Source organism: Diadema antillarum, unplaced genomic scaffold (genome assembly GCF_040938485.1).
Source record: "Diadema antillarum isolate AM-2024a unplaced genomic scaffold, OU_Dant_1.0 seq00000915_RagTag, whole genome shotgun sequence".
Classification (NCBI taxonomy): domain Eukaryota; kingdom Metazoa; phylum Echinodermata; class Echinoidea; order Diadematoida; family Diadematidae; genus Diadema; species Diadema antillarum.
This window is the reverse complement of record NW_027271769.1, coordinates 199,046-225,765: the sequence shown is the minus strand read 5'-3', so window position 1 is coordinate 225,765 and position 26,720 is coordinate 199,046. Positions and strand designations below refer to the sequence as shown.

The 26,720-nt window shown below is 37.8% G+C and overlaps 1 protein-coding gene across 1 annotated transcript; it reads right to left on the bottom strand.

The window, feature by feature from the left end:
* Positions 1 to 4,247: 4,247 nt before the first annotated feature.
* Positions 4,248 to 26,471, bottom strand: LOC139741284 (adhesion G-protein coupled receptor G6-like). The gene is made up of 14 exons (XM_071651874.1): positions 26,450 to 26,471; positions 24,939 to 25,073; positions 24,025 to 24,134; positions 23,472 to 23,688; positions 15,395 to 15,516; positions 14,510 to 14,656; positions 13,733 to 13,918; positions 11,713 to 12,111; positions 11,035 to 11,187; positions 7,356 to 7,480; positions 6,263 to 6,383; positions 6,055 to 6,220; positions 5,481 to 5,547; positions 4,248 to 4,827 (listed from the first exon to the last, which is right to left on the bottom strand). The coding sequence occupies exons 1-14, from the start codon at positions 26,469 to 26,471 to the stop codon at positions 4,248 to 4,250; spliced, it is 2,550 nt and encodes an 849-aa protein (XP_071507975.1).
* Between the last annotated feature and the right edge of the window lie 249 nt (positions 26,472 to 26,720).

Genomic DNA, 26,720 nt, shown 5'->3' with positions numbered 1-26,720 from the left:
CAACATCTGATGAGGAAACTCGTCACAGTACATTCGTTTAATGAATCATGACCAAAATAATTAATGTGAAAGAGAAATACCAGTGCATTGGCAAGAACAAAGCATGAACAAAACAAAAAGTTGATAATGGTCCTGGTAGCACTGCCACTTCTGTTCTCTTATGAGGACCACCACTGTAACTGTTATGAACACAGGAAAAATCTGTAGAGTATCTAGGCCTACATGCAAAAAGACTTGTACAGTACAGTACTATATTCCTAACTGGGAAAGAAGATACTTTGTGATTTACGCGTTTAATTTTATGTGATATATATATAATATATAAATATGCATGTATGTAGGCATATATGATTATATATATTTACACGTTCATTATATATATTTTTTTTAATCCTCGGAACACTAAAATATTTGCATTTGAAATTTATTTTGGCGCAAAAACAAAAATGTAGTTGAAATGTGATATACATTGTATATACATGTATATGATATTAGAAATTATTTTTTTTAAATGTAAATTTTTAGTGTCCCTTGGGCCACCGGGCCTCTGCTAATGTCGAGCCTTGTACACACACACACACACACACACACACACACACACACACACACACACACAAACACACACACACATCACAGTGGACGTAGCTTTCGTTTACTTTGAATGCCTGTAATGCCAATGCAAAGCTTTTGACCTTTGAACAGGTCTTCGTCAGGAGTTTGGAAATCAACGTAACGAATAGCAACCAATTTGAAATGAAACTGTCAATTATTATTTCTCTTTAAGTCATTATTTGACAAAATGAAGATAACTTACATCCTTTACCAAACTCAGAAGCACAAGATTTTCCCTGTTTTTGCAGGTTAAGGTATCAAAGTTGCCTTTATTGATGTCCCAAGCATCAAACACGGAAACAAAATATCAATAATGATGTATATATATATTTTTTTTTTTTTTGGGGGGGGGGGTGAGTAACGAAAAGAATCGGGCGCGATGTTCAGGAATTCTGATTGATGGTGGTTTTAGTTATGGATAATCATTATGCAGCGTTGTTTTGTGTGTCTCTCTGCATATGTGTCTTATGGAAGGAGGTGGAGAATAAGGTTGAGAGATACGGCCACCATTTTGGTATTCATTGACTCTTGGATGTTTTTATTTTTAATTCCAAAAGTATCACACCCTTACTCTAAAGCTAGGATAAACTAATATTCTAGCCTTGGTGGTGGTGGTGGTGGTGGTGGGGTGATCGAGCTGTTTGCCGGTTAAGGCCCCTACTTTCAAAAAGAAGGGGATTAGTCCAACTCTTGCTCTTCAAGAAATATAAAGAAGTTCCCGTGGGTTTGTGTGGGTAACAACTTCAGTTTGCTCACCATAGGTGGAAAATTTAGGTCTTACAGGGCGTCGAGGGCCACACACAGTCTATTTTTATTGTTTGTTTTTTATTGTTCCATATTCCACATTTCAACAAATACATAAAACATAGACATCACGATACGAAAGCCTGGATGAATTGTCACGTACAGCTTATAAGACAATAAAACATGTGAAATATGAGGAATCTACATAGAAGCATTGCTTGTAGGGTGTAGATTCCCAGATGCGGTCTATTAAAAAGACCCGAGTCAGAACTGACCCGGAACTGGGTCCGTTGGGGTCACACACCATTCCGGGTCAGAAATGACTTGGAATTTGGTCATGAAGACCACGAATGGGGTCATCCTGACCCGATTCATGACTCTGAATGGGTCATATTTGACCACATTCCTTGTCATTTCTGACCCGGAACGGTGTATGACCCCAACGGACCCAGTTCCGGGTCAGTTCTGACTTGGATGTTTTAAGAGTGAATGCCCGGCAACAGTTGTTCTTCTGCCTTTAGAATGTAACCTACAACAGTAAGGCCTATATCACTTCAATCAGAGTAGATTTGGCGCGATATAAATTACATGATTTTATTTTTGTTACGTATTAATGATAATAGACGAGATTACTTTTCCATCCAATAGGTTACTCTAGGTACAAAGTTTGTGTCTTTAAGTGCGTCTCAGGAGCGGCTGTGACTGAAAATATCCCACCGGTTTGACGAGCTAGTTACTTTTCAGCAAGGTTGACCTAATTTGGGGGCCCCTTTTCATGGCCATCAAGTATGTAAAATTGAATGCAGGCCCTGTTGCTACCAGCTGAAACTGAATTGGCCCAAATAGGATTCTATTTCATTTTTAGAAAGTAGAGTAGATTATACATTGTCAGGCGGATCAATAAGTCCTGAGTTTGTTCTGTTACCCGATTTTCATTGCACAAGACAATGCACTATAGACAAGTCACCGTTCATACACGATTACTCGAATAAATATGCCCACATACCTACTTTCACTTAAGCCAAATACACCAACTTTCAAGACAATCTCGCAAACATGCAAACAGACTCAAACACACACACACACACACACACAAACACACACAAACACATACACGCATGCAAATACGCAAGAATACACAAATGCGCACACCAACGATCAGTCTCTTTTTGACAATGCGCATTAACCACTTTTTTTCTGCACAAGGTAGAATCAGAAAGAAAGATTGATTGATTGATTTGAAAGAGACAACAAAAACTACTGTATTAGCCCGATGTTCATCTTTATTTAGGTGAAAGTTAAAATGAGATCATAAGAAGGTGAAAACTTGCTTGAACAATGGTTCATCTTGTGCACAAATCATCGGTCCTCCTAGTTTCCTACTACAAGTACGTACTAATCATACAAGCAGAAGACAGGTTATTATTATCATACATAGTTTCTATTAAAGACCTAACTCCCAAATTAAAAAATAAACCCCTCACAACTACAGAAAGGAATACAGTGTAATGCCTCAAGGAATTAAACGATTAATGTTTTTTGTTTGTTTGTTCGTTGTTTTTTGTTGGTTTGTTTTGGTCTTGTTTCTGTTATCCTTTATCCCCGAAACTCTGTTGAGACAGATGATACTGGTAACCTCGACACAATTTGTGACGAGGACATGCTCCTTTTGGCATCCTCGCATAAGTTATTATGCAAACAGTTAGCTATCGCTTAACCACACTCAGTATTTTTCGAGACCATTATGTCTGCATCCTCATGCCAAACGAAAAGGTGACTAGCAGTAAAATTTTAAAACAAATTCAAAACATTACTCCTAATGTAGAAACATGCAAAACCCCGCTGCATCAACAAAGCGATCATCAAGCATTCAATTTCATTGTAGTTTGTACTCAGTAAATCATTTCAAACATTACATTTGCCCAGTTCACCCAGGAATGAAGGGAATGATAAAGTTCACGTAGTTTCTTGAAGCTTTACTTATCTTTATATATAAGGTATATATGTTTGACATACTAGTATACACGAACATTATATCACCAGAGGTAAAATGCATCATTATGATATGCATATGTACTAAGTTCCTCTATCGAGCATTGTTTTTTTATAAGCTAACCATTTATTACAAAGTATAACATAGCTGTAACAATAATAAATTTCAGCTGCAGGTGGAATTCCTCCAGTGTCCTTAAAGGCACAGGGAATGGAAGAGATTTAGTACTTTGAGAGAACAAGAAATCATGGTGATTTATTGTTCAAAGGATTCCTTTTCCAAAATGATATTAACATGGTGGCAGACAGACAGACAGAGAGTCACAACCAAGATTGATTTGGGTTAAAAGAGCTCGAAACGTCCCATTTACCATGCTGTAAATCTGACACCGCATTTTATACGTTTAACATTTTCTCGTTGGGCTATTTAGCTGACTCTGAGTAGCTATACCATAACATAGAATATACAACTGATGCACAGGACAGAGCGGATCGGTGAGAATTAGATGCACGAGTCTTTGGAACTGTTTAAACCCGCGAGCGCACTGTAGCAGACTTTAACAAGAGCGTCTAATTCTCACTGATCCACGAAATAGACCGGTACATCATTCGTGTTATAAAATACGCCCGTAAATTCATGAAATACAACCTTTTTCCCAATCATGCATCTCGGTACACCTACAACACTATACAAGACTTGAGCCATGCGTTCAGTGCGGATCAGTAAATATCAATGCGTGACAATTGACCAATCAGATTGCAGAGATTCTAAAGCCCATTTTATAATAGGCCTACATTTTTAACACCCTACTTTTTACAACCTAGTTTATTGTCACTACAAAAATATAGTATTGCTATTGTTTGTTTGTTTTGTTGTTGTTGTTGTTGTTGTTTTCAATTCAGAACTCAAATCCTTCGTTTGGGAAGATCAGCCTTGGTGTTCTTTCAGGGAAAGTCATTTCCACACTTTCGGGGCGAAAGGTCGATCTATGTCCCACCATAGACTGTTTTGCACTAAACGAGATCAGAGTTTCAGAATTGCCCTTGGATGTTGAACTGGTGTGATCGGTACTGGTATCGAATTTGAAGCTAACAGCATCCGAGGACCGGGGCAAACATAATTGAAATTGGCTCCGCCAAATTCCACGCACTAGCGGCTGTCGCACGCAATAAAGTACGAAGATGAAGAATCCCTGCAACGAGTTCAGCACGGTGAAGACGGCAATAACAGCCTTGTTTGCCCGTCTGATAAGGCTCAGGTACCCGAGGGCCCAGGTAAGGCCCATCAACAGCAAAATGCAGATGGCGTTTTGGAACCGTCGGAGGCGCTGTCGCTTTTCTGTCTCGTCGATCACTCGACCTTTGACCGTTTTGTTGAGTCGTCTTATCACACGAACGAAGACTACCACGTTGAAAACCATGATTACACCGACCGGAACAAGCACGCCTCCAATCAACGGTGACCTTGTTAAGAAGCAACTGTAGTTATAAAACGGGAGATTAAAAAGACAAATTTATCCAGTTTTTATTTGGCTTTGCTTATCAACTCAGGGATCATGATCTGAGGAGGTTTCCGTCATCTAGTTAGAATTGTAAATAAACCAACAACATGAGCCAAAACTGATCTATTTTCAACAAGGGAAAGTAGTAACTTCGTCTGTATATTTTTAATTTCGTTTACTTTTATTCTCGCGTTTATTTTAATACGCATGAAAGACATGAAAAAGATCGTGTTTTTACGCTTAAGTATATACTAATTTTTATTCAGATTTTAATTCTTTATTTGGAAACAGTGTGACATAGAGGAAAAGGCCCCGGACGTTCACACAGAATGCACTGGGTTCAAACCCCGTCCGATGTGTACGTTCTTAAATTGGATCACGTTTTACCCACGATGCCCCTCTTGACCCGGGTATATAAGTGGGTAGGCCTATCTAGCAATCCTGGGGGAATCATAATAAGAGGGTCGTCTGGAAAAAGCGTTGTTTATACTAAAAAGGCCATGCTAGCTTTATAGCACCGTATCATTATTATAACGTACCCGAAGGAGGCGACAACGATGGAAACGGTACAGTTCAATTCAGGTACAAAGTACAAAATACCAATCCGTACGGGGTAGAGAAGAAACTTACTAGTTAGCTGCAGCATAGTTTTGACGCGTCGCTCCAGCAGTTATGGCAACGATAAGAAGCGGACATCCTGAAGTAAGATGATGAAGACATACTTAGTGTTAGTCAATTTAGCTTAGTGTTTTTGCTATCGAAGTGAAAATAATGTATAAATGTTATTCTGTTCATTTCCCGTGACTAGCAAAGCAGGTTTTCCAAAACGTAAAGCATGTTCGACAAAGTGAAATTACACCTCTTCCTTGTTTTTGTTTGCTTGTTTGTTTAAAGAGACCATCAAAGGAGGCTTACAAATTGAAACACACACACAAATTCAATTACGCCTAAGAACATAGTACTCAGTAATTGTAGATAAACAAAAGATCTCATTCACACATCATGCAACTAAACATTGCAAAGGGAATGTGTTGGCAAGGTACAAAAACAAAATAATGGGATGTGCTCCATTTTTCTTCAGCTTTGACAACGCCCACTCTCCTAATTCAACTCTAAGTGCTAATTAAAAGCCAAAACATGGTGATGGAATTGACATTTAGGACTGAAGGAGTGCATATGTCTACGTCATACTGATTAACCTCACCCCATGCAACCAGCGACGCCTTAATAAGGAAGTAAGGCATATACGTGTTGAACACGCGCACAAACAAGACGTGCATGTTATAACCCTCGACCCCCATCCAGAAGAGGGACGCCAGCATGAAGTAGTGGAGAAAGCCCGCCAGAATGGAACATGGAAGGGTTGCTGGCTTATTGGTGACAGCCTCTTCCATCTCTCGCTCATTGGTGACAGCCTCTTCCATCTCTCGCTCATTGTCAAAGCTGAGCAGCAGCACAAAGGTCACATACAAGCCAAGGAGTGCGCAGCACAACGAAATCAAAATTTGGTTGGGTTTCCGATCCCGTAATTTCCTGTAAGATATAAACAAACCCCACTGAACTTACTCATTCCCGATTTATCCAACATTCCACACATCTTATGCATTTGTTAAGATATAACTCTTTATGATGCGCAAATGATTTTCAGCTTATTCTTTCTTTACAGGAACAGAAACAGTAGACCTTATAGGCCCTTGTATGAACTTTTTCTTGTTTACTAAATGTGAATTTTAATGGATTCCAACTTGAAAATTTAAAAGATGAAGTAACCGATCACATTAGCAGCGTAATATTCAGATATGCATACAGTCACCATGTCGCTCTAAACTCATCAGAATATAGGTAAGTTTGTGATATTTAGTTGCTTGTGCACTTTAGTAAAATGATAGTCTACTATCAATATATATTTATATATATATATATATATATATATATATATATATATATATATATTACACACACATGTACACACTAAAAGTGCGTGCCAAGTACATACCCCATAGGGTATGGTTTGCCGTAAGAAATTCACATCTTATAATTTATAGAAACATTATTCAGCACAAAACAGCAGAAATCTAGTAAGCAACTGCTTCAAATCAATGTGAGAAACCCTATCTCTATACAAAAAAAACAAAACAATCTAGATCTATGACAAATCACATATTTATAGCAGAAAGGCTCCGTCGAATTCTGAAAAATTGGAATTAACGCTGAAAACGTCACATATTCATTTTTTTTCTTATCACTTTATTTACTTGTTTAAGTCCATACTAATCGTTAAGTGCTTTTCTATGAGATATTTTATATGATTTTACATGTATGCATGTTTCCTATGAAATAGCATGGTTGGTATAATATATATAATTTATCTAAGTGAGCAACAAAAACCTAATGAATAATCAAATAAACAAAAGCAAACTGACTTCTGGACTTAACTTTTTATATGTCTCATTGTATACTTTGTCTATTATCTGAACAGCCCGAACTACGGAAAATAGTTTTTACTTGTTAATAGCATAGGTGAGAATGGTGGCCAGAAGTCCCCAGATCGACATGCAGCACCCAAAGTAACTGATGATTTCCAGAATGTAGTCAACAAGGACTGAGACTGCAGAACCGCCATACAAATCCTTGTGGTAGAAGAATGGAGAGAAAGTAGAATAAAAAGAAATATAGTTCATGCTTAAGATCATTGCTCGTTCAAAAGTGCACATGCATATCATTTTCTTAAAGTCAGTTTTAATTCACGGACCGGCTGAAAAACAGCCTCCGGCTGAGCCCGGTACCGTGACAAAATAAGATAAATGAAATGAAAATGAAATGAAAAATGAGTTGTTCATCAATGCGGCGCATAAATGTGCCTCTACCATTATTTGTATTCAGCAGTGGATACAATTATAAGATATCGTTATGTTAGTGTTTTTAAGATCCCATATTTAGGGCTAACATTGAAATGGCATCGATAATTTATAATGGTATATGTTTCAAAAATAACTAGAAATGTCGCTATGGCGACTGATGCCTCCGCCATAATGCATGATTCTCCCAATAGGTGTATAGTACAATGTCAATGACAATTTCACATAACTGGCAAAATATCGAAATAACAGGTTTGTCAGAAATATCTTGAATGTTCACTTTCCACGAACTGGGTTTGCTATAATTGTCTATTAAAGAGTGCAGGTACACATATTTGGGGATTTGGAAATTTTTACTTGACTTCTGACCAACCTTATCATAAGTTTATGCATTGAGTATAATTTTCAAGGTATGAAGAAAGAGTGTAATTACAGTACAAAATATATCTTTTTTTTTCATTTAAACCTGACCTTTGACCCTTAACCTTTGACCTTTGACCTTTTGGCTGGAAATTTCCAAGAGAATCTCCATTAAGTAATACATGTACATATATTAAATTTTAAAACTAATAATGCAATCATTGCATATACTAGTATATGAGGGAAATAGTACAAATTAAGACACAATTTATTGAATAATTACATTGCGTAAGTCCATTGAAATTTCCTTCTTTCTTGTTTATGTGCCTTTACCTGCTGTGTTGGTTGTTGTTATTCAAATCAGCTAAGCCTCTCTGTTTGCGCTCTTAAATTCCTTCACACCAGTACCCCTTTTGGTACCCTAAGACTTCGGAACGCGTGAACAGCTGGCTTGTTGTATTCCCCTTAGTGCTATACTGGCTGGTAATTCTAATCAATTTCAAATTTTCTTTGAATGTTAGTACTTGTATGTTCACTCTTTAGGTTTCCCGTATCTCCTCCGAGGACTCGCATGTCGAGTTGTTCTCTTTTCACCGTTATTCAAATCATACTACTACACTATTGTCAACATTGTTAAATCAACTGTTCTTACATCTGCAGAATGTGGTTGTCTGTATAACACTATTAATGTATTTAGAAGATTCTGTTAGTGCACCAGATATTTTTGCCTTTCATTTCTGTTTCTCTTTATTTTGGTCCTACGTTGCATCAGTGCTCCTCATCTTTACACTCTGTTCAGAATTTGGGACCTACGCTTAACAAGCTCGCTTTTAAGTAGGTTCCGTCATATTTCTTTAGCGTTATACTTAGAACCAAACGTACGATGATTGACCACTATATGTTTTTTTTTATATTCTTACATTAATTTACTGTACATCCAAGCCGGATATTATGATTCACTATGTTTTTATTATATTTGATGTACATTCCTTCATTGAGAAGTATGAAAATAAATTGAAATTGAAATTGAAATTGATAGTAACATTTTGAGTTGACCTTGACCTTTGACCCCCTGACTATTGACCCATGACCCCTAAATTCCCTAGATAATCCCTGCCAGTCAGTACATGCATATGTACCAAGTTCCATGAAGATACATTGAACCATTTGTGAGAAAAGTGATATTGCATCATTTTCACCTAACCTTTGACCTTTTGACCTTTGACCTTATGACATGAAACTCTCTCTGGAGAATCTTTACGCAGTAGTACATGTCTACACTAAAGTCAAAGTCAAGGTCAAAATAACTGCGGGCATTGCATAGATATGGGGGAAATAGCAACATTTTTAACATTTGACCTTGACCTTTTGACCTTTGACCTCTTGCCAATGTCACTAAAATCTACTCAACTAATTGTCCCATCATACATCATCCTTGGACCAAGTTTGGTGAAAGCTGCTTCATCCAGTTTTGAGTTATCACGTAAACAGATAAATTTTAGGATTTGACCTTGATCTTTGACCTTTGACCTCTGTCCGATTTCACTGAAAAACTAATGAAGTAATTTTCCCATTATACATCATCCTCCAACAAAGTTTGGTGAAATTTGATCCATCCAGTCTTGAGTTATCGCGTAAACGGATACAATTTCATGATTTGACCTTGACCTTTGACCTTTGACCTTTAGCCGATTTCACCCAAAATCTAATCAAATCATTGCCCCATAATACTTCATACTTGGACCAAGTTTGGTAAAATTCCAGTAAATATTACTCAAGTTAGCGCGTAAACGAAAGCGGACGGACGTACGTACGGACGTACGGACGTACGGACGTACGGACGGACGGACAACCCGAAAACATAATGCCTCCGGCACCACTTCGTGGCGGAGGCAAATAGATTAATGTTAAAATTGATTAAACCTTTCATGTGCCCTGAGTGCCTATTGGTACAGAAAAGCGCAAAGCGTGGTACACTTTCCAAAGTCTCTAGCACAGAAAGGAATAAACCATAAAAGCCCAGGGCCAAACTCTCAAAGCAGATTTTGTTTTGGTGTGATAATATATTGTAGTCCTGATTTGGAGTTATTTGACGTTTTCCAGTGTTGGCAGTAGGTTCTATGTGTTGTGAAATGATAATTAGATAAATCAAGAAGGACAAAGTGATGAAGATATGCACATACTGCTTATTGGCTCTGAAATCTAGGTTGCAAGACGGGATAGACTTAAACCGTAGTATGTCGAAGAACATTGCTTTCGACTATAAAGACCGTCCCTAAATGACACATTTTGCACTACTGGCCTGGAAAATTGCAATAGGCTTTTTCTTTCATTTATTACCAGCTTTAGTTCTATTCCAGACAATTCCTTGAAAGTGAATGATATTTTCGCTTATATAGGAAGTTCTCAGTACAGTATTTTAGAATGTGGTCCCTTTTAACTCAACAAAACTGGAGAAATGCATAAAATATTAAATGATGAGACTGTTGAAAAAATACTTGCACAATGATTAAGTTGAACTGAAGTCAGACAAAACAATGGTTATGATTACAGCATTTTGTGAGAAATTACACGGAAGTGATGTTATCTATGACTCATATTATAATATCAATAATTTCCTAATCCAGAGCAATTTTCTAGACCTTAGGCTATATATCGCAATAGCCAAATACAGCTATCATTTCATTCATGATGAAAACAGACTGTTTAAGGCCGCCAGAGGAAAGAAAAATTCGAGTGGAATTCTAATGGTGGGCAAGTTCCAAGCAGCTCTCGTGATAGCGCCATCACTCGGCTTAACGCGTATAGTCGGCATAAAAGAATCGATAAAAACGTTCCAAACTAGACTATTTCTGGACATGTATTGTATTTAGTCCAACGGGATCACAACTTTCTTTCTCATCAGCGGCCCACGTGTTCATTACCATTATTGGCACTTTGGTCATCACTAACAGCATTTCACTCACCATGAGAATACCAAAATTTGTGAGATGGTTACATTCACACTCCGGTCGTTCTTCGGTGCTGGAATTACTCAGCCAGCAGCCTCTGGTCGACCAGTTACCCGTGCCGTTGTTAGCTTCGTAGTCCCAAAACACGCAAATTGGATTGGTACCATTCTGAATGTTTAAATGAATTGCATTAAATAATTCATGAGCTTTGACTTTCCCGTCAGCAAGGAAAAACTTCGCCCATGTCAAAATAATTGCAATCACATTATATAAAACCAGGCAATTAATTACCAAGGTAGGTGATGAACTGAGATGTGAAACACAAAAAAAAAAAGGCAATATCCTCTCAATTCATTCTGCAGGTGCCAGTAACTCACAATATTTGTCATAGATGCTAAGAAGTAAATCTTGGTCTATAATTTGAATTAACTTTTTCATTTTATCACCAATTATGAATCATGTACTGAGAGATAACATTGGAAGAGGCAAGTTTTGATGTGGTTGAATGACATTTTTCCTTAGTGCTTTGAATACTTGAATAACAATAAGCATTTCTTTGAGTGCGTGCGTGTGTGTGTGTGAGTGTGTGTGTGTCAAAATGAAGAAGATGATGAAAAAAATCAAAACTGAACACATTGCCACATCAACAGGGACGTTATTAAGAAGAAAGCTATAAAAATCGCAATAGCTTACTTGTATGAGAGGTGTGAACGAAATTCGGACAGGCTGTTTTAAGCGTTCTATCACCCGATTCCCGATAGACGCCCCTAAAATGCGAGAATTAATAATCCTGTTATATTCGGTATTTTCAACGGTTCTGTTTTCTTCGGTGTTATTTTCATTCTTGAATGAAAACGGAAAGAGCGACGGGTCACGGAAACCTGTAGCAAAAACGCGAGTTGTGTTCACATTCGCAACAACCTCTCCCGGAACGAAAATGCTAGCTTCCGGCCGACTTTGGTTCTTTGTCAAGTTTGTGGCATCCCCCTGCTCGAGACGAAGATCATCGGTTGTAATGGTTTCATTGACACCAGTGACTGTCAGAAGAACTGAAAAACCAGCCAGAATTTCTTCTGCTTCTACGTCGTCAACCTTTTCAGAAAGAGAGAAGGAGAGGAAGGACTCATGAATCAATTGATTCACTGGTCTTCAATTGGTGACACGCTAACGGTTATGAATCAATTTTTCCTTCTTAATGACGAAATGTTATTCATTTTTCTTCAAATGTGTACATTGTGTGGACAATGGCCGGGCGGTCGGAAGCCTGGTGGGCACTCCCCAAATCTTCACCCTGTAAAGCCGGACTATTTTGACTCTTTCCTTATCCCACGGGGATACATTACATGCCTCTCTCTATAATCTATAACCTATCTAATTTTCTGGTATTAATTTGTCATATTTGCCACATGGATTTAGCAACTTAAACTCTTCATGACCCCACCTTTGAACTTTCTCAGTACCTGCTACTGGGGGAGCTTCTCACGATATAACGTTTTTTCAAACGATAAAAGTTTTTCCAAACATGTGACATGTCTTTACAATTGGCCAAATCATTTTTTATATTTATATTTACCACAAAAGAAGAGCATTTTAAGTATTATGGTTGAAGTTTCTCAAGGTCACTACATTCAATGGGGCATTATTCATTAAAATAATTCTAAAGATGTATAAAGGAAATGCAATATTACTATACTTCTTAGGTATGTCTTCAGCCCAATAATTTAATGACTTTTATGCACAGAGTTGGAGCACCTCAAAATGTATTTCTAACTACATTTCGAATTTTTAAAGGTTGTCAAATGAGGGCAATATTCGGCGATATGAAAAATACATTGAAATCATCTTTAATATAAGTTTTCTCGGGAAGTGTGTGCAAAAATGGCAACAGTGATGTAAAAAGAATAATTGCAGCATGATAATGAAATATATATATATATATATATATATATATATATATGTAATCTGAAGTAAAAGAAAACTTGAATTCCTGATAATTACTGGTAATGTAGACTCATGATCTGGTGATCGATGCCATGGTAACAAGCAATATCGTAGCTTATATCATAGCTAAATTACACATTATGATGTTAGTAGCGAAATGCTAGGAAAGTCTCCAAAGTTGGTTAAAATTGAGTTGAGGGTGGAAGAGTGGCAAATGAAAATATGGTAGGGGCACAATGTGCAATATATACCCCTCCCTCCCCCCCCCCCCCCCCGGCTTTATATCGTTAGATTGTCTGGCAGTTGTAAATCGGGCAACTTCCTACTTAGAAATATGCCACATGATTTTCTCGTGATTGGCAGAGTGTTTCCTATCCAGTTAATCTAGCTCATTTTTTTTTTTTTTTTTGCTCGGTCCCCCTGATTTAAGTTCCTTTAAGGTCATGTAATATTATCATTTAGTGTTCATAATAAACCAAATTTACAAAATAGGTGTTACTTTTCATTGATCTCTGTGGATGTATGGTACAAATGCAACATTGTATGATTGTGTGTGAGCTTAATAAATGAAATGAAAACAGAAATAAAATGAACACCCACCACAGAGAACTTGCCAGACGTTGTTTTTGTATATGTAGTTATATATTAAGTAGATTATACCTGTCTGCATGAAAATTGGTTTCCTTTCCATGAACTAGGCTGCTACTCTCGTTTCCACTCCACCAGGTTAACATCATCGTAATACTGAATCACCAACGTCTATTGGACTTACCACTGCCGCTATGTTAGGCTCCGTCACTGTTAGCGTTTCGTTTTGCTGGATCCCAACATTAACGAACTGTTCCTCCATGAATCGTACTGCTCTGCTAACAGCACCGCTCATCTCTTGTGCCATTTGTAATTCATTATCTGATGTGTCTGCCATGTTGTTGACAATATCCACCACCAAAACCGTCACCTGTTGAGATAAAGCACTTTCTTGATACACTGCATGTTTTGGACGGGACTTATCACCCTATTCCAAATGGACACGAGATCCTAGTTTTAAAGAGCAGATCAGATTAAACATTTACTTCGACGTTATTCGATGTCGACACGGATGCAAGGAACATATTTATGACAGCACATTTCTTTTGACCAAATGAGTTTCATTCAACGATACATCTCGTGGTTTAGAAGTTGAATTTCGCCTACTTTACACATCAAAATTCTTTTGCAAAATCTGGTGGCCCCAGAAACAGACTTTTTTACTCCTTTCTTGGTTGGGTAGGCGAGGGGAAAAGACCTGACTAATTTCTTCTGTTAAGATGAGAGCAACAAACTTGACAAGGGCCCAATGACGGCGTTAATCTATTACATGATATGCTAATACATGACTCACTCATCAGCTGAGAAAGTGACAGTCGATGAGTTTAGGAAATAAAACGCCTCATCCTCAAAATGAAAGATAACGAAGAAAAAAGAAAGAAAATTGAATGAATGATAGTATTTGCTGAACACTTCTTGATACATATATCTAACAAACAGCGAGCATTATAATTCACAATACCTCGATTTCGCTGGAATCTACAGAGGCGATATCCTGGAGAATTTCAGACACGGTTTCCAGTCCTGTTGCTGTGAGACTTTCTGTGTCTTCCGTTATTTCAGCTGCTCGAGTCGCGACCATCTCCACATTTTCAGTGGTCACTTCTTCCTACAGCCATCAAAAAAACGAGCCATCGTAAATACACTATCAAGTTTCGGTTGAAAAATAAAGTAGATAAAAGTTCTTAATTAACACAGCTTACAAAACAGTGCTTAGAACAGCATGTGTCACAGACAAGGTATAAAATATTGTTCTCGTGGTTGTTGTATTTTTTTTTGTGTGTGTTTTCTTATTTCTCTTTCTTCCCCTTTTCTCTGATCCGATATGTCCGATTGTTATTTTCTTAAACTTGACAGGTCAACAGGGCAACATCTACATAACTCAATGTGATTAGACAGGCGAACAGAATCAGTTTGCTTGCAGGCTAGGTGTGGGTGAATGATTGGCTCTTTGAAGTTTCTTTATTCTGTTTTTTAATCCCTTCAAGGTGTATTCGACTTTACTAAGTATTGTACGTTCACAATGTGTAAGAAAGCTACATTCGCTGACGTCTGTCTTTTTTTTTTTACATTACTTAGAAAGAACCACGTATGATATAGCAAAGTACATACACTATAAATTATTTGCGACGAACTTCAGTGCTAAATAGTAATGTCATTAATATTGTATATGGTATTTGTTGAAACGTATCGTCTTTTCGCAGCAAAGCGTATCACAGAAATCACCACTTTCATCCATCTCCCTCTTTAAGTGGTAATAAAATCTTCATTTAAGATTCAAGACAGATATTGTAGTTTTCCATGTGTATTCATAACAGTAATGGATGAGAGGCTTGAACAGTCTTACCTGTTGCAGAATTTTCAGGAGCTCATCGGCAGTGAGGTCTCGTCCACAGTTATCTTCCCGCTCCCAATTACACGGTGAGATCGTATCTCCTTCGCAGGTCGCTACAATGGCAGGCTGGCCACCTGTCAGGTTCATGGCAAAACACAAAGAAATGATGGTTCTTCGTCAGCACTATACCCAAATACCGGGATATATCAGTGATTTTAATAACTCATACTCAAATACCGGGATATATTAGTGATTTTAGTAACTCCAGCACTAAATTTCTTGAGTAATACACTCCCGATGCACTGAAGAAATACATGTATATAAACAAACAAATAAATGTAGGCATATATTATACTATTACATACATACATGCCCTCGTCAAGGATGAAGAGATGAAATCCCCAAATAGAAAGTCATTGATTTTAAGTCAAATGTCAGTAAATCAAAGAGATACAAGAAATACAGCTTTATCTCTAAAAATGTTCACTTGAAAAACAATTTCTCCACAATGAAGTGGAGGTCTATAGTGTAGACCAGGGCCCCATTTCATAAAATATGTTAGGATAGCAACTCTTGCTGGAATGGCAACTTCCCATAGCAACAGCCAATCAGGAAGCTGGATTCTTGTCATTACCATGACAACTGCCATTCCAGCAAGAGTTGCTATCATATCAAATTTTTGTGAAATAAGGCCCTGGTGTGTCAAAACGGTGTTCTTGGAAGGGCAAGTAGAAACGTTTGAAGATTTCTCTCAAACCACCTTCATGTACATGTGAATTGAGTGAATGCAGCAATATTAGTAGAACACATCAGTGAATGTTGGGGGAAAAAATAAAACCCGTTCAAAAGTTATGAATTTTCTGCGCAGTCCTTACTGGATGAGAAGACTACTACAGTGTATAAAGAGAATTTCACTTTCTCTTTTAAAGTTCACATTTCCTCGACTTGTCACCGATGTATGTTAATGGTAATACATGTATCCCCCCCCCCCCCGCCTTCCGAGAGGCAAGTCAAATGTTCTTTTATTATGCGAGAAAAGTAAAAATATGTTGAAATCATTGTATACATGTGACATAACAAGCTGTAGCAGTCTTCTCATCCAGCAGTGACTGACTGAGCAGAAACTTTAAGAATTCATAACTTTTGAACGGATTGTCCGATTTTCCTCAAACTCTCATTGGTGTGTTTTAGCAATATTGCTGCCTTCATTCAATCCATAATGTCTATGACAGTGAACATGTCATTTGGAGGCCTGTGTGTGAAATGACGGCAGAGGGCAGTACTTACGATTTATTTTGGTGTCGGGACAGACTGGCCCATCTGTTGCATTGATTCTGCTATTAAGGTCACCAGCCGGAAATGATGCATTGCCATATTGAGTTTCAAAAGTCTTCGGAGGGCATATGACTGTAAAGAAATATAATGAGATATCCCACATAAAGTGCTTATTGTCCATCAAGGACTGCACAACTTGACTCTCGTGAAAAATTTGTCGAGCTTTTACTAATATCTCGTTGAATAATTTCAGTTTTAAGTTAAATTTAACTAAGATACATACAACCTAACATCTGATATTTTAAAACAATCTTTTATGGGTTATTACAGGCGACTCATGTTAAAACGAGAACCATTTTGATTGGCAGCTTTATTTCTTTATACCAAACTTTTGCTACGTCCGAACATTAGGAGAACAGGATATCTAGCTAATAATTTTGGGTCTTACATTTTACTTTGTTGTATCCGAAATGTCGTTGTAGCCGTGTTAATTGTATGAATTCCAATGCGTGAAAATTAATCACTGCAAGTTTTGTAAGAGAAGAAAGAGAAGAGGGGAATTTTACAGACCTCCGAATTCTCACGTTGATTTCTTTGACGAATTAGACAAGAATTTAGACTCTGCTCTCTCGGAACATATGAGTTGTATTATATTAGGTGATTTCAATTATAATTATATGCCACACCAACATGATGTGAATGGCGAAAAAGTTGTTTTATGCAAATATGTATGGACTAAGTCAGTTAATTGATACTGCCACAAGAGTTACAAATACTGCTTCTACTTTAATTGACTTGATATTTGTATCAGACAAAGAACTTTACAGTGAATGGGGAATATTTGAGACTAGCATTAGTGATCATTATTTGGTATATGCTATTCGGGACTTCAGTGCAAAGATCCATCAAAAATCTTAATGTGCGGAATTTCGCTCATTCAAAAATCTTAAGGGAAACCAAAACCCAAAGAGAAATGTGGATTGAGTGAAAGCAGCAACATTAGTAGAACTCATGAGTGAACGTTTGAGGAAAATCGGACAATCAATTTAAAAGTTGTGAATTTTTAAACATATTAAAGTTTGGGTGTTGGAATCACTGGATGAGGAGACTACTAGAGGTTATGACGTCCTGAGTGGACAACAGTATAACGAAAATATAATGGGAATTCCACAAAAATTCATTTTTCATGAAAATTACACATTCCGTCAACTTGATACTGACATATGTTAAGGCTAGTAATTATTCCTCCTGCTTTCTGAAAGCGGATAGTCAAGTCCTCTTTCATTATACTAGAAAAGTGAATTTTTGTGGAATTCCCTTTATATTTTCTTTATGTTGTTGTCCACACATGACATAAAAATCTCTCCTAGTCTCCTCATCCAGCGGTTCCAACATCAAAACTTTTAAAATTTGTAATTTTTGTATCAATTGTCTAATTTTCCTCAAACTTTCACTGTTGTGTTCTACTAATGTTGCTGCTTTCACTCAATCCACATTTCTCTTTGGGTTTTGGTTTCCTTTAATGAGGAGGAATTTTATAGTGATTTGAGAAGTGCTCCGTGGCAGGTCATAAAAGATATAGACGACGTTGATGATGCGTGGGATATGTGGTTGACTCTTTTCAATAATGTTATCAACAAGCACATGTACCTTTGCGCAAAAAGCGGATAAGAAAACATGCATGTCCACGGATATCTGATGAGGTTGTTAAGCTCATGACGGAACGTGATAAAGTTCTCAAAGCTGCTAAAGCTAACAATAGTGATGATCTTTGGAATACCTATAAATATCTAAACTAGAAATGTCGCTATGGCGACTGGTATGCCTCCGCCATAATGCATGATTCTCCTAATAGGTCTAGATAGTACAGGTGGACAATGTGTGATTACATCTTCACAAAACTGGCAAAATATTGAAATGACAAGTTTGTCACAAATGTGTTGAATGTTCACCTTCCTTGACCTTGGTTTAATTGGATGAATAGGAGAGCATGTATTCGGGGATTTAAGGACTTTAACTTGACTTTGACCCATTCATACATTTATGCATTGAGTAATTTTCATGGTACAGGTATGGAGAAAAAGTGCAATTTCTGTACTGAATAGTAAATTGTTACCATGTTCATCTGGCCTTTGACCCTAAAATTCATAAGATAATCACTTTCAGGTAGAACATGCATAAATATGCAGTAAGTTTCACGATAAATTGAGCCACTTCCGAGATATGGAGGAAAAAGTTAGTTCAGCACTTTCACTTGATCTTTGACCTTTTGACCTTTGAGGCAAAAAAAAAAAGAAAAGAAAAAAAAAACTCTCCAGAGAATTTCTATTAGGTTACACATGCATACACCAAGTGTAAAAAAAAAAAAAAAAAAAAATCCTGCTGGCATTGCATGAACATGAGGGAAATGGTAAAATTTTGAAGTGTTGCGCTTGACCTTTGACCCCTGACCTTTGACCCCATGAACCCTACATTCTCTAGATAATCACTGCCAGTCAGTACATGTATATACTATGTTCCATGAAGATACCTTGAACAATTTTCCAATTTACAGAGAAAAAAAAAAAGAAGTTTTAATACTTTTACTCGACCTTTTGACCTTTGACCTTTGACCTCATGACCCAAACTTTCACCACAGAATCTAAATTGGGTAATACATGTATACACTAAGTTTCAAGAAAATATCTTCAGGCATTGCATAGATATGGTGGAAATAGTGAAATTTTATGTATTTGACCTTGACCTTTTGACCTTTGACCTTGAGCACGTGCACCCAAAAGTTGATAGGCACAACTTCACCCCCTAATACACATACAAGCCAAGTTTCATTAGGATACCTCAACAGGTTTTGATAGTTACCTTGTCCACAAAATTCATTACGGACGGACGGACGGACGGACGGACAACCCGAAAACATAATGCCTCCGGCACCACTTCGTGGCGGAGGCATAAAAACAAAGTTACTCATCTCATGAGAATAAGAAAAAAAACAGTATAACACTGACCAAATTGTACAAAATCGTAACAACACTAAGAAAATGTGGAAGAGCTTGAGAGAACTTAAATCATCACCCATTTCTCCCAATACCATAAAGGTTGATGATGCAGAAGTATCGGACAACGCAAGTATTGCTGAAGCATTCAACATTTTTTTTTCATATCTAATGCTACTAAAATTACAAAAGATCTGCAGAGGAATACTTCTCAAATGATATTACATGAGGACAAAGATTTTGTTCCATCTCATTCTCAATATAACTTAAGTATGATAACGAGAGATTTTGTATTGAGACAGATCGAACTTCTTGGCATAGATAAAGCAATCGGAGAAGATTACATCAGCTGCAAACTTTTAAAAGTGACAGAAAATGTTATTGCAGAATCTCTTTGCGATATTATTAACAAATCCCTGTCTACGCGAGTTGTTCCACGTGAATGGAAAAAGGCTCGGTTAGTACCAATATTTAAAGCAGGAGACATTTCTTCGTTGAATAACTACCGCTCCATCTCAATCTTACCAACCGCGAGTAAAATTATCGAAAGGGCCGTACACCAACAACTGAGCGAATTCATGAATGCGAATGATTTACTACACCCTAATCAATCTGGATTTAGACCATTTCATTCCAAATCAACTGCTCTTGCAAAACTTGTGAATCAGTGGTCTTTGAATATAGATAATAATCAAATTTCTGGAGTTGCCTTTATAGATCTTCGGAAGGCATTTGACACTGTAGATCATGACCTACTTTTACATAAATTAAAGTGCATAGGGTGCAGTAAGACGACTGTAGATTGGTTCAAATCCTATTTAAGTGACAGACAGCAAGTGACGCAATTCAAAGGAGCCAAGTTCCAACCTTCAACTATTAAATTAGGTGTACCTCAAGGGTCAATTCTTGGTCCCCTTTTATTTTCAATTTATGTCAACAGTCTACCCGAGTGTACTTCAGAAGGTGTTATAGATATGTACGCTGACGATACGACCCTCACTGTCAGTGCTAATGACGCAGCAGTTTTAGAAGAAAAGATAACTGTTGCACTAAACAAGGTAATGGGGTGGATTAAGGAAAATCGTCTCGTCCTTAACACTGACAAAACTTCTGTCATGATTATCGGCTCCCGTGCTAATCTCGGGAAAATTGAAAATTTCAGTATTTCATTACATGGTAGTCTGATTAAAAGAGTTCAGTTCACCAAACGTTTAGGTGTTTTAATAGAGGAAGAACTGAAATGGTCAAAACAAATCGAAAATGTATGTAAACGTACCCAGAAAAGTGTCTGCATGATAAAGAGAGCGAAGGCCTTTTTGTCCCAACAATCCCTAAAATTACTTTATAATAATCTATAGTGTTACCACAATTTGATTACTGTTCTGTTGTTTGGTCAAATAGATTTCAATCCCATACAACTAAGCTAGAAAAAAAAAATCAATAGAGGGCAGCACGAATAATTTTGGACAAAACATATGACACACCGTCGGCTGATTTATTCAAAAGTCTTAAATGGATGACACTAGACAAACGTTTTGAGTTCAGTCGCGTTATGATGATATATAACTGCGTCCATAACTTAGCACCTTCGTACCTTCAGGTGCACTTTGAATAGTTAAGCCTAGTGATGTACATGAACATCATACAAGGCTAATAGACAGTGGAAGTCTACGTGTGCCAAGATTTCGCTCTGATTGTCACAAGTGCAGCCCAATCGTATATTTGAATGGAACAGGCTGGATTATCCAATTAGATCAGCTTCTTCCATATATTCATTTAAGAGTTTGTTTAAGCAAAGCTGTTATTTGTAAGTAACACACGAAATCTATTCTAGGCTAGCTGTGGCATGTACTTTTTTTATGTTACTTTGCAATGTACAGTATGCTGGTATGTATCTACACTGTATATGTCATCTTCTGTATATACGTTTTGCTATTTAATGTACATACTTTAATTATGTTCATCAATATTATTCAGGGCTCCATGGAAGACCACTATTTATCGGTGAATGGGCTACCCTTACAAAAGATTAGAAATAAATGAATAGATAAATAAATAAATAGTGACAGGGTCATAACACCAAACGATATAGGCCTATAATATGTAAACGGAATGCAAATTAGGGGGTCCTTATCAGTTGATTTTACGTAATAGCGCAGATACAGTTGTACTAATGAAATCGCACTTTTACTTTCGTTTCTATGAAACATTATGGCCTTAAAATCAATTAGTTGTAGTTTCATAGACACATCATAATGGAATAACTCAAATTAAGTAAAATGACGTAAAATATATATTAACCTTATACAGTAGTCTCCGCATAGTCGGGTATTGGCGGATAGAGCATTTCCTATAAGATTATACACTAAGCGGTGTAACCGATCTACTGGAGATCATGCTTTACGTCACAGCTACCACACACTAATTACGCACCGTACTTAATATATATTGGTTTGGTAAACTCTCGGGAACCTGCTGATATCGACAAATTGCAGCTCGTTGCCAAAACAATTCAAGGTCACTCTTCGCGAGCTTTTTGGTCACGGTACTTGCGCAATCTAAAATCTGGGGAAAAAATCTGAATCAGAAAATGATATTCCGTGTCCCCAACATATCCAAACACTTTACTTTTGAGAAAAGCTTCAAAATCCACTGTAAAATGTAATGATGACAGCAAATACAGCTCATACTCAAGTCACAACCGTTTCGGGTTTGTGTACGAGACACGAGTGCGTTGACTGTCCAGCAGGCCGACCTTGCGACAGGGGCTATTCAAGCAGCCAGTAAAGCGAGCGCGCTAGCGAGTCACATTGATGATGGGTAGCACGGTATTCGGTGAAGCCCCTTTTACACTTTCACGGATAGCATCACGGATGACCACGGATAGTCGGTCCGCGATCATCCGTACTGTTTCCGGCATGACCGTGTTGACTCCGTGAAGTCACCCGGCATGATCCTTGATCTTCCGGCATGTCCGTGAAAATGTTTTCATCCCGGACATCACGGATAAGAACCAATACGAACTCTTCCTTGTAGGCACCGGCTACTCCGTGTTACCCCGTATTCGAAATTAGGTCATTCGACGACTCACGTTTTTTCATCTTTTTCTGAATCTTGTCCATAATTTCTCACTCAGGACCACAATCAGAAGCCAAAAATGTGTTATGTACGAAATTTCCTGTGTAAACGTGCCAACTTTAAGAAAGATGAAAACCATCGAGGCTCCAGTTTAACACCGAATTCAATGGTAAATTGGTGACGTACGTCAGCAGTGCGCTATCCATTTTGTTCGAACATACTTGAACGGCTGAAAAGGGACAGCGTGCAATGCTACTTTTAATTGCACGTCACGTGATGAGTAATCGACCAATCGGATAACTAGAATCTTTTTTAGGTGTTGTATATTAACATGCTGCAACAAAAACCTAAGCCCTCTATCGAATCGGAGCTCATACATTTCTTCAGAATTGATATCTACCCCAATTTTGAAGATTTCTTGGGGAAAAATGAATATAAAAATATATCACAGATGTCTAGAAAATTGTAACTGAATTTACCGAAATGCCCTCCCGATTAATATAATAAGGTATTAAGTATGACATGAACTGGAACTGTTGTTCATTCCGTGTGTCAATGAAGCTGACTACCCAATAAAGACGTATCCCATTAAGCAGAGACTATACTGTATAAAGCATTACAAGGAGATTTATAAAGCTTACAGTCTAATGACAGCTTTTGAAGAAATATCCGTGGAGTGCGTAGTCTGTGTAAACGTTAAAACATTGGAGATATAAATTCAAGCGACACTTTCCATTTCTTACCTGTGCTCAACACAACAATCGAATCGGGATCAACCAGACCACCAGAGTTTTGGGCATAATCGATCAGTATGGAGCCAATTTCTGCGCGCCGATCACCGTCTGAAATAGTCCCATTATAGAGATAGATCTGATAGTCTGCCATCACACTTCCTTCTGATAACCCGTTGATCGCCACCGATACTTGTTGGGGAAGCCCGTTCTGAATAACTGTCTCCAGCTACCCAAAACAGAAGTTATAATACCAATGTGCTGGCGTTAGACGATGTGCGGCTCTTATAAAAATAGTTTTACGCAAAAAAAAAAATAAATAGCTCGTTTGTTTTTTTTTTGTAAGGAATTTTAACAACTGGTTTGATAAACATAATATAAACGCTCCGAGAAACTTGTCCAAGACACGACATTGAACATTATAGGGTATTCTTTTATGTAAGTAAGCTAAGTTGTTTTCCACGAATTTATATTTACTACAATTGTAACATGTAACACCTAGAAAGAAAGAAAGAAAGAAAGAAAGAAAGAAAGAAAAAGCTAATTTACTAGACAACACACTCACCGTATTTTCAATAAGTGCGGAAGTTTGTTGGTACTGTTGTGTCAGGGGATTCAAGAGCGCTCTAGTAAAGTTCAAATTGAAAGACGTAGAAGCGACGTAGGTGACAACTCCTGTAACCATAAACGATGTTAAAAGACATTATAATTAGGTACTGACAAAAGATACACACAGGTATATACAAACAAACACACCCAAACACATTTGTAAACAAGAGCATACAGGTCTATGTGTTTCTGTCTCTGCTTTTTTTTTTTCATCTCAGAAAGATCACATAAAATTTGTCATAAAAATTATTTTGATTAGTATCTTATCTATGAATTTATGAATGTCTTTGTGGAAAAAAAAAGTCTTCTAACTCGACCTACCTTTCACAGTCAACAGTGTTTCATTCGTCTTCACTGTTTTTTGATTAAACCCGATTCCTTGGCAGGAATAGTAGCCCTGATCTTCAGCGAGAACTTCACTGATGACGAAAGGGGATAGATTGGTGTTTCCACTAATTACTGTGGTTCCCTTGTACCAGTCAAAACTATCAACATTCGTAAAGGAGCAGTGCAACTCAACTCGACTCAGTGCTTCCACTTCTTCTGCAGCTGACGGATGGGTTACAACGGTGGGTGGCTCTGAAACAAATCATTTTATGAAACAGACATTGTAATTTCAAAACACTATTAGAAGACCGGAAATGGCATGACTTACAGAGCGATGAACTCTGCGAAATCGAAAGAAAGCATAAATTAATGTAGTCATGTTATTGTATAACGCTAGAGACTGCACATCCTGTGTTTGTTTGTTTGTTTGTTTGTTTGTTTGTTTTGGGGGGTCGAGAAAGGTTCTCAACTGTGTTTCAAGTTAATAAACAGGTAAACATTTAGGGTAAAAAGTGACATGAAAACAAAAATCAATAAACCAACCATTGGGAATGATTTCTGTATTGCAGTTGATGTGTGTGAAAAACGCGGGGCACGTGCAGGAGTAGCTGGTATGATCGGCGGATGCATTGCAGGTACCACCATTCTGACAGGGCGTCAACCGGCAAGGGTCCAGGGCTGGTAGAAAACACGAAACATAGTAAAGATGATGACAGGTGGGGAAGTGGACGTTGACAATTTCCTGACCAAAAGGGTTTCAAATGTAACTGAGGGAGGTTTGACTCGCGAGATAAAGTCGAGGGACTTCTTACCCGAAGTAGCGTTTCAATCCCTGACGTTAGAACATTCCCTACATTCTAGAAAATAGAATCATCAACTGTGAAACACAGCTAGCTGGTACTCTGTAAAAATCATACTATCAACCCTTCCGTCATGCGAGAAGTACGAACCAAACTTAATTCGCACTGCATGCTGTCTCACTGAATTTCTCTAATCATCGATCTCTCAGCTCTTGGCATTGTAAATAAAATCGATTGAACTGAAAATTACTGCAACGAATGAACTTCTACATATTATATGCCTGCCAATGCCATTTGCATCCGATTCAGATACCATTTTCACTTGGCCCGTCGCCACTTTGTAATAACATATTTGTGTGTGTGTGTGTGTGTGTGTGTGTGTGTGTGTGTGTTGTATTTACATTAAAGCAGGCGCTATAGTGTCCCAAAATTAAGCAAAAATGGACAAAAGATAAAGGGAAGGTTAAACCTCGGCTCTGACCGTATAAACATTGGGTCATTCATGATATGAGGGCACCTTTTATAGCTATTGTATGACCGTGGCACCGGTGGAGTTTCTGAAGCTCCAATAGCAACTTCTTCTTCGATGTCAAAATCTCCGTGTCTTTGCGTATCTTTCGGTTAAACTTCTCAATAAAGATTTACATCTTCGGCTGTTGACCGGCTTTTGATCATGATTTGACCCAACTTCGCAAAATGTTGAAAATTCCACATTTGGTAATTCCGTTTTGTGTCAATTTCGGCAAAACGTGACGCCACCCTAGTAAAAGAAAAGTCACCTTGACAAACACACGTGTAATCCGCATGTTATAGATATGAGTAAGATATATGCATGATATTCCATGTACCTCCAACTGAGGTTTGCTGACCGGAATGCATAAAAAGTCTTAGGTAATATATTATTACACAACATACGCCTTATGGATAGTCATGGATTTCCTGCACGAATCTCTACAGCCATATGCATCATGCTCGAGCGTGACGTAATGACATGGATATTATTGTTGAGACTACCGCGTCTTGTTAAAGTGTGCATCTCATTGGATGGCCTGGAGACTAGGTGATTATCTAGTGGAGACTCGAGTCTTCGCTGGACGTCTCCGCGACGACGTCCTAGCCAGGTCTCAGGGGTGCTCAGGATAATCAGACATGTTTACTTTTTACGGAGACTTTTTCCGGTCTCCAGCTCGTCTGGGAAACGTCTCTATGACGTCTCCGAGACGTCTTAACAACCTTCTATAGACCCACGCCGACCTGCCGGAGACGATAGACACATCGTGGAGACGTCATGGAGACGTCAGGTTGAATAAGTTGTCACCATGTTTTGAGACATCTCTATGTGTCAGATAGCCCAGGTACTTAGCACTTGATTACCGCAATATTTGGGATCAAGAGTCAAAGAATACTTGACGGTTAAGTTTTCCATATAACGAATAAGGTTTGAATAGGTAACAGTAATGACAGAAAAAAGGGGGTTTTCAAAGGAATAAGCAGTTTCACATCAAAGACAACATCCAGAAACTCA

Bases quoted from the DNA above. Each gene is read 5' to 3' on its own strand.
- LOC139741284 (XM_071651874.1), bottom strand. From the start codon at position 26,471: ATGTGTCTATCGTCTCCGGCAG. The intron at 13,919-14,509 runs GTATTGTGAATT...TTATCTCAACAG, and splicing joins TAGATTCCAGCGAAATCGAG to GTGACGGTTTTGGTGGTGGA. The intron at 6,384-7,355 runs GTAAAAACTATT...TATATCTTACAG, and splicing joins CTCACCTATGCTATTAACAA to GAAATTACGGGATCGGAAAC.